Source organism: Dromaius novaehollandiae, chromosome 14 (assembly GCF_036370855.1).
Source record: "Dromaius novaehollandiae isolate bDroNov1 chromosome 14, bDroNov1.hap1, whole genome shotgun sequence".
NCBI lineage: Eukaryota > Metazoa > Chordata > Aves > Casuariiformes > Dromaiidae > Dromaius > Dromaius novaehollandiae.
Window position 1 is genome coordinate 21172898 of NC_088111.1, and position 12788 is coordinate 21185685.

General features: G+C 46.9%; 1 protein-coding gene across 1 annotated transcript in view; it reads right to left on the bottom strand.

Annotated features, from left to right (window-relative positions):
- Positions 1 to 12788, bottom strand: part of RAB40C (RAB40C, member RAS oncogene family) — a 37961-nt gene continuing 25173 nt past the window's right edge. The window contains exons 5-7 of the mRNA XM_064520686.1: positions 5773 to 5850; positions 5015 to 5237; positions 1 to 3271 (exon numbers count right to left, since the gene is read on the bottom strand). Of these exons, the coding sequence (XP_064376756.1) occupies positions 2991 to 3271; positions 5015 to 5237; positions 5773 to 5850 (582 nt within the window). The 3' untranslated portion in view covers positions 1 to 2990. The remainder of the gene's footprint in view (positions 3272 to 5014; positions 5238 to 5772; positions 5851 to 12788) is intronic.

Here is a 12788-nt window from a genome sequence, read left to right on the forward strand (position 1 = left end):
AAACAAAAAAAGGCTTTAATTTATGTAAAACAAAACAATGTATAATCAGTTGAACAACATTGACTGTACAAAGGAATAAAAAAATAAAAGGATAGTCAAAAAAACAACCCACAACCCCATAGGAATGGTACAAGTGTTGGAGAGCAGCTAAAGACTAGTGTTGATATCAGACACAAGAACCTTTTTCTTTTAAATTAAAAAAAGAAATTGAGCAAACACTCCAGGTGAATCTTCCATTTTCAATCCAGAGAAGATCTACTGAGATTTTACAGGGCAAAATCTGCTGTGGTCAAAAGACGTGGGAGGTGTCATTTGCTTCAGGGCAAAAAAATAATACAAAAATCAAGCAGAGGTAAATAAAGTTTTTTCTCTGGACATAGAGCAGCTTTGCGATTTCACGACAGAAACCTTCATTGCCTCTTCACGCCATACGCTGGAGCCTGGCTACTGCGGAGGCAGGAGGCCATGGGTGGCCCTGTGCTGCCCAGAAGATGTTTTCCAGGAGAAGTTGCCTTCTGCAGGGCTTGGGGAGGGGGGCATCACCTGTTGGCCGTATATCCCTGGATTCCCGGGCTGCTGAGCCAGTGATTGTCTTCTGCTCCGCGTTAAGTGATGGGAAACAGGTGCCAGTCAGTCCAGACAGGTTCTAGAAATCCCCCGGCTTCCACACCACCAAGCCAAAATTGGCTACAGCTTTGCTCTTAAGCCAAATCACTACTACAAAGGATTCCTCTCCCCCCGCCTGCCCCTCCCTTTGGGTTTAATTCTCTCCGCACTCATTTGAGCTGGGCAATAAAGCACACTGGAGACAAGCCGAGAAATCCACCCTTGTGTCATGTTTTGTTTTAAAGAGCAGGGGGGGAGACTCCTCCGTGTCCTAGGCTAGTTTAGAAGCAAGCAGTGCCCCGCAGAGGGGATGCCCCAGCCCGGGATGGGCCCCTCTGGCCCGTTTGAACGGAGCGGGTTGTCAGCCACGCAAGAACTGCTGCAGCTTCATCCTGCCCGTGCAACGTAACACGCCTTTTTTTTTTTTTTTGGGGGGGGGGGGGGGCAGAAGAGGAGCAAACCAAGGCCTTGAGGAATTGCTAGTGAGCAGAGGAAGATGGCAGCGCTGCACAGGTAAAGAGGAGACCGGCCCAGCACAATGCAAAGCAGGTCATGAAGATCTGAAGGCCATGAAAGCCACTCGAGCTACCTGTCCTGATGGCCCACAAGAATCCGTCAACATAGCTTGGTCCCGCTGTCAGGCTCTAGTTCTGTAATAAGGGCTAGGGATTTTTTTTTCACATTTCCAGGTGGATTTCCAGCACAAATCAATACATTGCTAGGGGACTAAGCCAGGGAAGCACGTGCCCTCGCATGGCAGATGTTCCCCCCCAGCACGCATCCGTCTCGAGCTCTCGTCACTGGGCACGCTTGCCCCCTCAGATCCAGGAGCAGCACCACAGACCGCAGCAGTCTGCCCTTCCCGGTTCCCCGTCACAGCCCTGCGAGTGCAGAGCGCCTTTGTCTCCCCGTGCAAGCCCACGGTTTCTGCGACTGCCCTTTTCCACACCGCTTTCGGTTTTCATATCCCAACAGGGGCCAGCTTTCCAGTCCCGGTCACTGCCTGCTCCTTCACGCTCCAGTGGGAAAAGCCGCTTCTCTCCTTTCCCCACTTTCATCTAGGACAGGAGCCAGAGCAACGCTAACTTAGGCATCAGGAAGAAGAAATAAGCCAGGATTCAGGGGCCTCTGCCTCCTGGGGTAGCGACCTTCAGATCTGGAGAGCAGGGGTGCACCCAGACAGCTAAATGGCAGACGCAGGACTCCAGAAACAGTAGCCCGAGCTTCTTCTCTGCTGTAGGCTTGATGCTTCCACCCTCTGCTTCTCAACCCCCGATCAGCTGCACATCAGAAAACGCAACGTGAACATGGCATGGGTTGGCCACATGGGTTCCAGCCTCGGAGCTGCCTCTCTGTCCTGCCTATTCCCCCCTCAAATCCCTGACCTTGGTCTCTCCACTCTGTCCCTCATTTGATGTAAACCCCACCCCTGCCTGCAGCACTTGTAAGCTTTAGGGAACCATCACGATAAAGTAGCTTGGAGTATGTAACACAAATCATTCTTTCCTTCTACATATGTAGTATTAAAAACAAAAAAAAAAGTAAACCTGTGGGGTGACTGAAAGTCTCTTAAAGCATTTGTATGTTTTCACCTTAAAATCCCCCCCCACTTCTGCCCTTTTGCTGACACTGGAAAAGTTAATCCAATGCTTTTATTTACATGGCTGCATAAAATTTTCCCTGACTGCTTCTTAAAAAAAAGAACCCTTAAAAAAACAAGTTATATGTATATATATATATATATATATATATAAAATATTTACATAAATAGATGAAGGCGGCAAGCAAACTGCTTCCTTCAGCTTTCCAATTGGCCAACTCTCGCTTTTTTTTTTTTTTTTTTTTTTTTTTTTTTTTTGGCAACAGCAGGTTAACATCCTGGTGGAAACTGTTGTCAGTCCCCTGTCCCCCCTTTTTTTTTTTCCTACATCCAACAATCACTATTGCACCAGCTATCTGTTCAGGAGTCCAAGAGTTAAAGTTGCAGCACAGACTCTCTTTGCCTACTCCCTTAAGCCTCTCAATCTTCCATTAAATCCATTCCTCTATTGAGACTGGATGAGCTTTTTTCCCCTTCTCCCCCCCTCCCCGCCCCAACCCAGCAGCTGTTGAATTTTCCACCCCAGGCTGAGAGGCAAAGCCTAAAGCATTCTTGGAGGGGCACTTGGCAGACTCCTCTCCCTGCCAGTCCAATGAGATCCAGCCGGCACCACACTTCATATACGAAGCCAAACACAAGCACGTTCCCAATCTTGTGGGCACCGTCGGAAAAGCAACCAAAGCCCATCCGAAAGGATCCAGTCGAAAAGGGTTAAGTGTGCAAACATCTGTACATCGGTGGGTGAGTGTGGATATATCAAGCAGCTCACGGTGCGTCCATCCTGCTAAGAAATCTTGCAGTTGTTGCGTGAGCAGTTCTGTGGGGGGCTCTGAGGTGGGCGAATCGATTTGGATCTCTTCAAGCTGTTACCTTTGCTGCTGCTCCCGCCCCCACTGCTGGCCAAAGAATATGACCGGCCGTGCATCATCACTGCATTCATCCCATTTGCCATAGAGAAGGATTTCAGGTGACTCTTGATGGTGACAGGCAATGGCAGCTTGTCAATGAGGTGGACTGGGGTGCAGGACACAATGGCTCGGCAGCACAGGTCCTGTAAGCTGAACACTGGTGGGAGAAAAGACCAGACAGTCAAGATTGCAAGGACAGACTTCTTCCTACAACAATTCTTTATGCTGTGTAGTTCTTTTAGCTTTTCTACTCTAAGAAACAAGCTAAGAGCCTTGAATAGAGAACAGATTAGTTGATAATCCTTTATTCCCAACCTTTTGTCCTAAATTCCAGGTAAGCTCTGCCTTTGCAGGTTAGCCTTTTTTGAGACGCCAGCTTTGGTGGCAGCACTGGGATAGACACTACTGCCACTCCTCCTAGCACAGTGGACAGGATAGAAAGAGGCCTTGCTCACATTCCTGCCAGACACTCGGTTTCTCAGGCTACCATTTGGCAACCTGAAGGACAGGCCCAGGGAAAGCAGGCAACAGGTTCTGCAAGCTCTGAGGCTGGACATAACTCCCATTTGGGATTGGTTTGGCAAGTAGCAGCCAAGCAGCAGGCTCTTTGCTGAGTGATTGCAGCAGCAAAAATCCCACCAAACCAGAACAAGGCTCAGCCACTTGAGGCTTCCCAGTGTCTTCTTAGCTCAGTGCAAAACATGCAAGTCTGCTTTGGGAAGTCTACTTGGATGGGATTTCTCAGCAACTGGCCACATGAGGGCATGCCTTCACCTCCAGCCTGCAGAAGGCTGCAATCCCTAAAAACCACTCTGCTATTCCAGAGCAGGCAGTGTAGGAAGCCAGCAGTTAGAAATCCTGCCTCTGGAAGAGATTCAGGAGAGGTCTATAGCAAAAAGAACTTCACTTTCAAACCACAGCTGCAGGCCAGCTCCCAGCTACCCACCTACGCTAGCTCAACATAAGGCAAGCCTTCAGCACAGAGCACGGTGTCATGCAGCACCAAGGAACTTGCTGTCAGGATGCAGCCTTCTACCTGTCTGAATTGCAAATTCAGCCCAGGCTGCTTCTCTCCTGCTCACCAGTCTTCCACAAGCATGAAACAGCAGCATACCAACAAGGTCAGGAGCAGTGATCTAGTGATGGGGGATAGCTAATAGGATCCTCCCTTCCCTAATGAGCAGAAAGTCAGGACCCATATGAAGGCACACAACCCCACGGGTGGGGGTATGAAACTCCCGCTGCTTAGTCTGTCAGGGGGGCATGCTGCCACCTCTGGGCAGAAATGTGGGACCTAAAACTATTTTACTTCAAATGCAACATGCTGAGAAACAGTTTGGACTCAGCTCACAATCTGCCACACTGCAGATGTGTGCATGACATGCTGGACTATTCCAGCACACTGCTCCATGTCTGCAATAGGCACATAATTTAGTCCCTTCCAGTGATTTGTGTTGCCTTGGATTCACTCAGCCTCCACGTCTCTCTGAAGCTGGAGATACGGGCTCAGACAAGTATAAGGACAGAGGTACACTCAGATTCATCCCACAAACACTTGATTGGAGTACTTCTAAGTTGTGAGCTTAATTGCCTCCTCTAGAGCAGAGAAAGGGGTGTAGGATGCTCCAGAGCAATTCAGAACCCAGATGTGCCACAATGCCCTCTGGAGCTGCCCATCCCTTGTTGCTGGCTGCAGGGCTCCTGCAGTAATACAGGCAACTTGATGAAATGCCTGGAGTTAGACAAGCTGCATCTGAGCCACGTGTCAGGTGCTTTCAGACTCCACAGTTACTAGTTAACCTGCCTCCCACCTGAGGGGAGGCAGACAGCCACATTCCTCCACTCCAGCCTAGGCAGCTGTCATGCCTCCCCCACTCAGAGCATCTTCCCCACTACTGACCTCTGTTGGGTCTCCAGATCTTCTCCATGCCATGCCGCATGAGCACAATACGAGACAACTCTGTGAAGGATTCTATGACGTTGAAGTTGCACAGGGGGCTGACCTCAAAAAATGTCATGCAGTTCTTCTCCGCATAGGCCCGCGCCTGCTCTGTTGGTACTTGCCGCTTGAAGGCAAGGTGAAGCCTGTTTCCCACCAGGATCCGAGGGACACCTGGGGCATGCTTAAAAAAAAAAACAAAAAAAAAAAAAGGAGTTGGAAAGGTGGAAAAGCATGGCTTACCTTTAGTAATGGGAGCTTATGTCCAGTTTTCTACTTACCTTCAATAGCAGCAAAGGGGTAAAAAATAGAAGCTGCTGTGTGATGACGAGTAACTGCCAGGCAACTGGTACTAGATGACGAGAAAGGCTAATTTATCCCCTCTAGAATCCATTTGAGAAGTAATCTCCCTATGTTTCTTGGCTATTCCCAAGCCCTTTGCTGCTACTCTGGATTTATACAGAAGTGGAGAGCAGGCACTTGTCCCCTTGCTCTGCTGATTAGTAGATTGCAATGATCCTCCACAGCAGAGCCATTCCTATCCCTATCTCAAAGGTGCAACCTCCCAGGATTTTTAATCACAGACCGCTGCACTCATGCATTAAGTTTATCTTCCCACACTACCATACATGTTGGCTCTTCACAGCCATAGAGGCCAGTAGCCCTAGCGTGTGAATGGTGCATTAAAAACCTTACACATATTCTTTCACTCAACTTACCTCATCTATTTCCTTTATCCATCGATCTATCCCATCAAAGGACCAGCGATTAGTGATATCATACACCAAGAGAATTCCCTAGTAAAAAGAGAACATGCAATTAGGAAGTTTCACACTATACGAACTAAAAGGGAGATGCACCTGAAAAGACTATTTTTATATTCAGAAACTAAAAGGCTGAGACACAGAAATAACATTTCTCAATTTGCCTCAGTTTTAGTGCTAGCAAGTACTCAAACATAAAGTAAGTCTGTACTAACTCAGATCCATTAGAGAGGGATTTACCCCCATTTCGAACAAGTTAGCAGCTCTGGAAAAGGTGCCAATTCTGTTTTTGCTTGAGCATCTCCCAAATCATTTCCGAAGCAGCAGTCTTTGCAAAGGAGGACCTGCCTCGGTGACTTTCTATCAGATTTGTGATTGGGCAAATATATGTTTGCACAGCCTTGCTTTCTGAATCTGCTTGGAATAACAACATGGGACTGGCAGGCAGATCCAGGAAGCAAGGTTGTGCAAAGCACGCACTTGTCCAATCACAAGTCTGACAGAAAGTCACCAAAGCAGAAAGGGGCTTTTTCCTTTCTCCTTATACAGAACAGCTACATTAAATAGCAGGATGGTAGCAGATCCCGACAAAGTTTATACATCACATCTATCTTCAGCACGTTTTTCCTCTCCTCCAGAATCTGTTTCATTCTGTGTTCCTTTTACTGTCAGGGAAGAAGCTGAGTGATTTCAATAATCAAGGTAACGAGTCTGGAGGATTAGGAACTCGGGATCAGGGTCCACACTAGGCTCTGCTGAAGGCCAGCAATGCTGCTAGGCGTCAGTGCCGCACTGGCAGAAAACACACACAGCTACAGTGACTCCAGCCAATTAGTCAACGTAAGAGTCAGAGCAGATCAAAGCTCTCCCAAGTGCACGATCCCACCACTGATGGGAACCAACAGCCGGTAGCTGCAGCGTTACCTGCACAGGTCAAGTACGTCTGCCCCCCAGAAGGCTCTCCCAGGGCTCGGCTTGTGTGCCCACGCAAAGGAGAGGAGGAAGCCTGCACTGCAGGAGACATGGTTCAAGATGACAAAAGCAGAGCCAGAACTTGAACTGTAGAACTAAACGGTCAAAGACCAACCAGAGGTAAGACGCAGTAGTAAGCCGCAGGCAGCCCAGCTGCAAAGCCCCGGTGCCACCAGCCACTGCCAAAGAAATCTGCTGGGTCCTCAGGAAAGGAAGGCGCTCAGGCACACGGCTTGTCCTGGGCCAGCCTGCTGCCCAGTGGTTGCTTGACAGCCAACACAGCAGCTCTGCTCTTAATTCCTGTCCATTACCAAGAAGGGATTAAAAAAGTCACCATCCATCTAGCCTGTGCTGTGAGATGGAAATTCCTCTCTCACTCTGCTTAGCCAGTGGTATAGTATTTTCCAGTGGCTTTTCCCTTCTTTTCTGCTTCTAAAAAGAAGGGGAACCTCCTGTATGCTCAAGGCCCACATCTCTTCCCTAGGCACCTCACAAGGCGTAGCACAACGCTGGTGACCGGGACAGGCACATTCCAACACAGGGAAGTCTGCATCTGCACCGGCAGCAACACACGGCAGCACCTCAGAAGGTCCTCACCCTCGCTCCAGGCCTAGCTAACAGGTTCATAGCAACACCTACTAGGCAAGCTTTTTTGAATCAAAGTATTTCCGAGGACAGCCACAAGGAATCTAGGCTAGGTCCGGCCCTGCAGGCACGCAAGCTGAAGCATCAGGAGCTACCCCTTGGTTTCAATGGTCAGGCACATACAGGATTTAGAGAATTGCCTCAAGGAGCAGCTAGTGCTCCCATTGTTTTTCCAACCTCTCTTTTCCTTTATAATCAAGGACATTTCAAATGATGACAGAAACTTCAAGGTCATGCTGCAGAATCATAATTGAACATAGCCAGAAATAGGAGCTAGAGAACAGATGAACACACATTGCTGAGAGAAGGCAGCACAGCCAGACACAACATGAAGCATCACATGGAAAATAACCCAGGAGCAGTAAGACTAAGCTGAGGGCAAAACAAACCAGTTCAAGGTATAGACTCCAGGATGATAGATCATTTAGCAGCAAGTTTGGCAGAACCAGTCTTCTTTTAATCTGGGATGTGCTCCAGGAACAGTCATCCTTTGAGCTTTATTTTCATTTTTGCTATATGAATTTTGACCTCTAGCTTCCAGGGCTGCACATGTGAATGAAAAGCTCCAGTCTGCTTGATGTTACTGCAAGAGTGCATGACGGCCAGGAAATAACAAAACAGAAAGAGTTTGATGACCCCCTTCCAAGACATAAACAAACTCTGAACAAGTTAAATGAAGTCTACTTTATTTCTGGACTGACATTCCTTTAGCCAACAGAAACAGACTCAAGACCTAGTTTGTCAAGACTGCTCCTGCCAGAAATATGCTCTAGGAGAAGAGCATCTTTAAGCATGCTGGCAAGTGCAGTCTAAGATCTCCTTAAAGAGGAATAAGGATAAAATATCAGCAAAAACACAACATCAGGTTTTCAGTAGCAAGGTGGAAGCGAAGACGATGCTTTCTAAATGCAAGAAAAGACACACCGTCTCCCCATGTTTACCCTCCAAAGTCAGAACACAGCTCCTTGCACTTGCATTTAGAATTAGGATTCTCGGATCAAACTTTCCAAAGATCAGGAAACACCAAGGCCAAGCTGTTTAAAACCTTGATTCTGTCCCCATCTTTCCCAGCATGGGTATTAAGACCCGCTTTATATCTACGCAGCATGAGATGGATGAAGCAGCCTTAAAAACCCCTTTCCAATGTATGGCATTGCCAGATGCTTTGCACTTCTTCCAAACAGTACAGGTATAGGAATGTGGTGCATGGAGCATACGTCACATCCCAAATACACTTTGTCATTACCACTTTCCCTCCTAGAGAGGGCAGCACCCAGACACGTGTGCAGACAGGGAATTGGCACTATCTCTCCTGACAATTCCAACTAGGATGTGTCTCTTTTCCACTTAAAAAAGAATTGGAATAGTGTGCTTGAAGTTTTAATTAACCATAAAAATGAACAGATTTCCATCTGCAACCTAAATAGTTCTCTTTCCAAAAGCCTAGATTGCTGGGAACACCATAATTATCTCCATGCCTCTCAAACAATAGTTTGTTTCACAAAACAACTTTCAAGCGTTATGCACACCAACCTCCCCTAGTTCTCATACCACAGAGAAGCAAAAAGCTCTACCCAAACTTTACATGCAAGTTCTCAAATCTAGGTTATTCTAGAGCCCTTGCCAACTTAACTCATCAACAGCTCCAGCATTCTTTCGTCCTCTTCTCCCCAACCTTTCTACAGGCTTCTGCATTAGGAGACTGGACTCATCCCTAGACCTTTCTCAAGTCTTTTGACACCTAATTTTCAAAGTTCATTTCCACTCTGAATTGAACACTAAATTTGTTCAATTCCATGCCACTGCCTGTACATCGGCACAAGCCTAAGCATACCAGCAGTGGAAGTTTCCATATACGTGCTGCATCACACAGTGAACAAAATACAAAAGATCATCTGTTATCGTATGAAGCAGCACATATGGACACTTTCTTTGACAAAAGCTTGTCTTTGGCAGCAGCCTACAGAGAGATCTGCCTGCACAGCCAAGGGGGGAAGCTGAACTGTGCCCCAGGGACTGCTTCCAGCTTACTGCAGGTACCTAAACTGGACTTACCTGGACCTTGCTCATGGGGCAATTACACCCTGCTGCCAGATAACTCCCAATATGTTATGCTGTTAGGAAATTTTATTTATCATTAAGCTTTCAGTAAACAGCTTGACAGGCAGGGGCTGGCTCTTCCAGCAGCTGGACAACCTCCATGGAAGTGACGTGACACAGCTGTTTGCAGCAATGGAAGAAGCTGTAAGGGGTACAGCAAAGACTGTATCTCAAGAGCTTCCTGAGTTTCCAAAAATGCCATCACCTCCCTGCATACTGTGAAGCCCTGAACAGGACAAACAGCAACTTTTCAGATCAGCTGCCTAAGCAGAACTCAATAGTATTCGCTATTCTGTTAGGGCTGCGGCTCTGGTATAAGATAGAAGAATTTTTGGATACTGGTTATGACTTTCTATAGATGGTCTGAAACAATTCGTGAAGGATTTAAGTTTCTGTATATCACACTGGATGTGAAATGATGGCAGGCCATGTTTCAAGAACCAGTTTAAGTCACCAGCACGTGAGAACATCAGCAATGATTAACTGTAGACTAAAAAGCACCATTATGATCTTCCTTTTCCCCTCCATCATGACTGCTGGAATAGCTGGCATTTGCTCTTAGCAGCCGTAAAAGCCACAATTGCATGCAACAGTCGAGAGATCAGTGTACCAGCCCTGCTTGTAGATATGACCAAGTAGAAAAGGCCAAAGAACAACAGTAAGAGAGCAAAACAAGAGATTTCTGAAGCACCTTTAAGCTCAACTAAATACCTCTCACTATATGCTACATTGCAACAATTAAGATCAACTCTTTTGCAATATGGCAGCCCCTAAAGTTTTCAGGTATTTCTTCACTCCTGTACAGATCAAGAACAAACGCCACTTCCCAACTAACAAATTTCTAAGGGGCTGATTTAGCATCATGCAGTTCTCGCACACAAGTGAAAGGGGATCAAAACTTCCCAACTGTTGCCGGGCCCAGCATGTATTTCACAAAAGGGATATTGCAACCAGCTGCAGAGATGCGAGTTCCAGTTTCTCAGTTTACAGTAGCAACAGAAATTCGTTGCTCTCTGGAAAGGTACCAGCGTACTGAAGTATTACCACTACTGCAAATTTGGAAGCAAAAGATATGAGATAGCAAAACAATTCTGAAGACTGCGGTACTACAGCTCCCCTAGTTTGTTCTGCAGGTAACAATACTGCTGGATTTCCATCTCTATCCTCCTCTGCCCCTAGAGTCGGGTGGATTGGGCCTCCATGCTCTTCCCCTCACCCTCAGTGCCTGGAGGTCAGCGCTGCTATCCCCAGAAAGCATTCCTCCTCCTCTGCCCCAAAATAGAGATCCCGAAGCAACCTGCTAGCCTAACACACTCCTAAAAGGGAAGGGATGATGAAAGCTGTTGTGCTAGAAGGGGGGAAACCTCAAACCCCAGGGAAGCAAGGAGAGAAAAGGAGGGAGGTCTCAATCACATCGGTATGCTACAAGCTTCCTCCCTGAACCAAAGAGCGCATTGCATCCCTGAAGAAATCGTATCAGTTAGGCATGGCAGGGAGTGACAGCAAGAAAGACCTGTGATCCTAGTGACAAGCCCCTGAAACCCAAGTGAAAACCTGTGATTCTACAAGCCTGCTGAACACTCTTCATTTAACACTGCCTTATCTATAGCATAAAAGAGGCACATACCCCATGCTAGCCCCTTACTAGAGCATATGCATTCACATTTTGGAGAATCCTTCCAGTAGTACTACACCACCAGCACTTATAATGCAAGAGCTGCACACTGCCAAGCACAGAGAGTCATTCAAGGCCACATGAGATCACGACACACTTGCAAACTGTCCCAGGGCAGCTTCTGTCCAAAGAGCCCACAGGCAAGATTCTCTAAAGGACCTTATACGCTAATGGGACTTCTGGTCCTGCACTGAGTCCAAGATACTGGTTTTGGCCTCAGTTTTTTGCAGACAATTCTGTGCTATGCTCTCCGGTTACGCATTTAAAAGGGAACGCTACTCTCCTCATTGAGGAGCAAAAATACCAAGGCATTGTGACATGTGGTGGATATTTAAAAAGAGAAATAGCTCGCAAGTGTGGATGCGTTGAAAGATTTACATCTGTCTAGAAACTGAAATGGAGCTGTAAGGCATTTATACTGCATACAGTGCTTCCACTGGATTCCTACAGCCTGTCTCTCTTGACACATTTGATGTTGGATGCCAGAAGGTGTCATGTATCTGGCTGATCTAAAGTTTGAAATGGACTGCTTATATCTTTCTTCCTCAAAATAAGGTTCTTGATAGTTTCTTTACTTGGGATGGCAACATCTTGCCCTTCCATTCTGCTCAGCATCGCTTTAGGAAAATCTCACTTTCAAGTCTCTGAAAAGCTTGTCTTGTTCATCTTATCTGCTCATCTCCCACAAGGAACCCGTGTAAAAGAGAGATATTCACAATAAACCTAAACAGCCAACTTGACGGAAGGGTCTTTAACGTGAATGATATAACACTGAATGCCAGAGTACTCAAGGACCTTCCAGAGACCTGTTGCTCACTTATGCAGTAAAGTGTAGCTTGTCCTTAAGCCTGCCAGGTCCCAGCATTCTGCTCCTATCAAAAATCCCTTTTTGCAAGGAGGAGCTTTAAGAACGAATGCAAAATTTGAGTTTCCGAAAAGGACTTTCACAGGTTGCACACGAGAGCAAGGGCCTGGCCTCAGCAATCTGACTGAGGGCCCTTAGAGAGGTCAAGTGAGTATAGGGTAAGAATATCTGAATAGTGAGTGCTTAATAAAATACATAAAGCAGCTGCATGGTGTGACAAGTGTCTTGAATTGAGGGAAGCACACCTGACTCCCCTCCCCACTTTATTGTCTCTCAAATGTAGCGGTAAGAATTGAACCCTCCAAAGGGAATGCTGGAGAGATTGCCAAGTGAAGAAACTGTCTCCTAGCAGGGACCAGGCCTTTGGAGTTTTCCTTCCTCCCACCCCCAGCAGTCTCACTTTTTGCCCAGTCTGTGGCTACTCCATCCCAAGCAAAAGGACTTTTCTTGAGCACTTTGATGCATTTCCCTATTGCCCCCTCTCTCCCCCCCCCCTTTTTTTTGCAGACTCCATACTGCTTCCCTGGGTAAATAGCTATGTGCTTTCACAAGCCAATACTTTGAGCAGGGACATCTTCTTGAAAACGTCAGAAGTAAAATAGCTTCACTGTCCCAGTGAAGATGAGTGGTTCCAAACGAGGACCAGCCCACTCTTTCAACTAAAGAAAAGTATTTTCATCACCATTCTTTCCACCTCTCACACCTGCCCTAGGT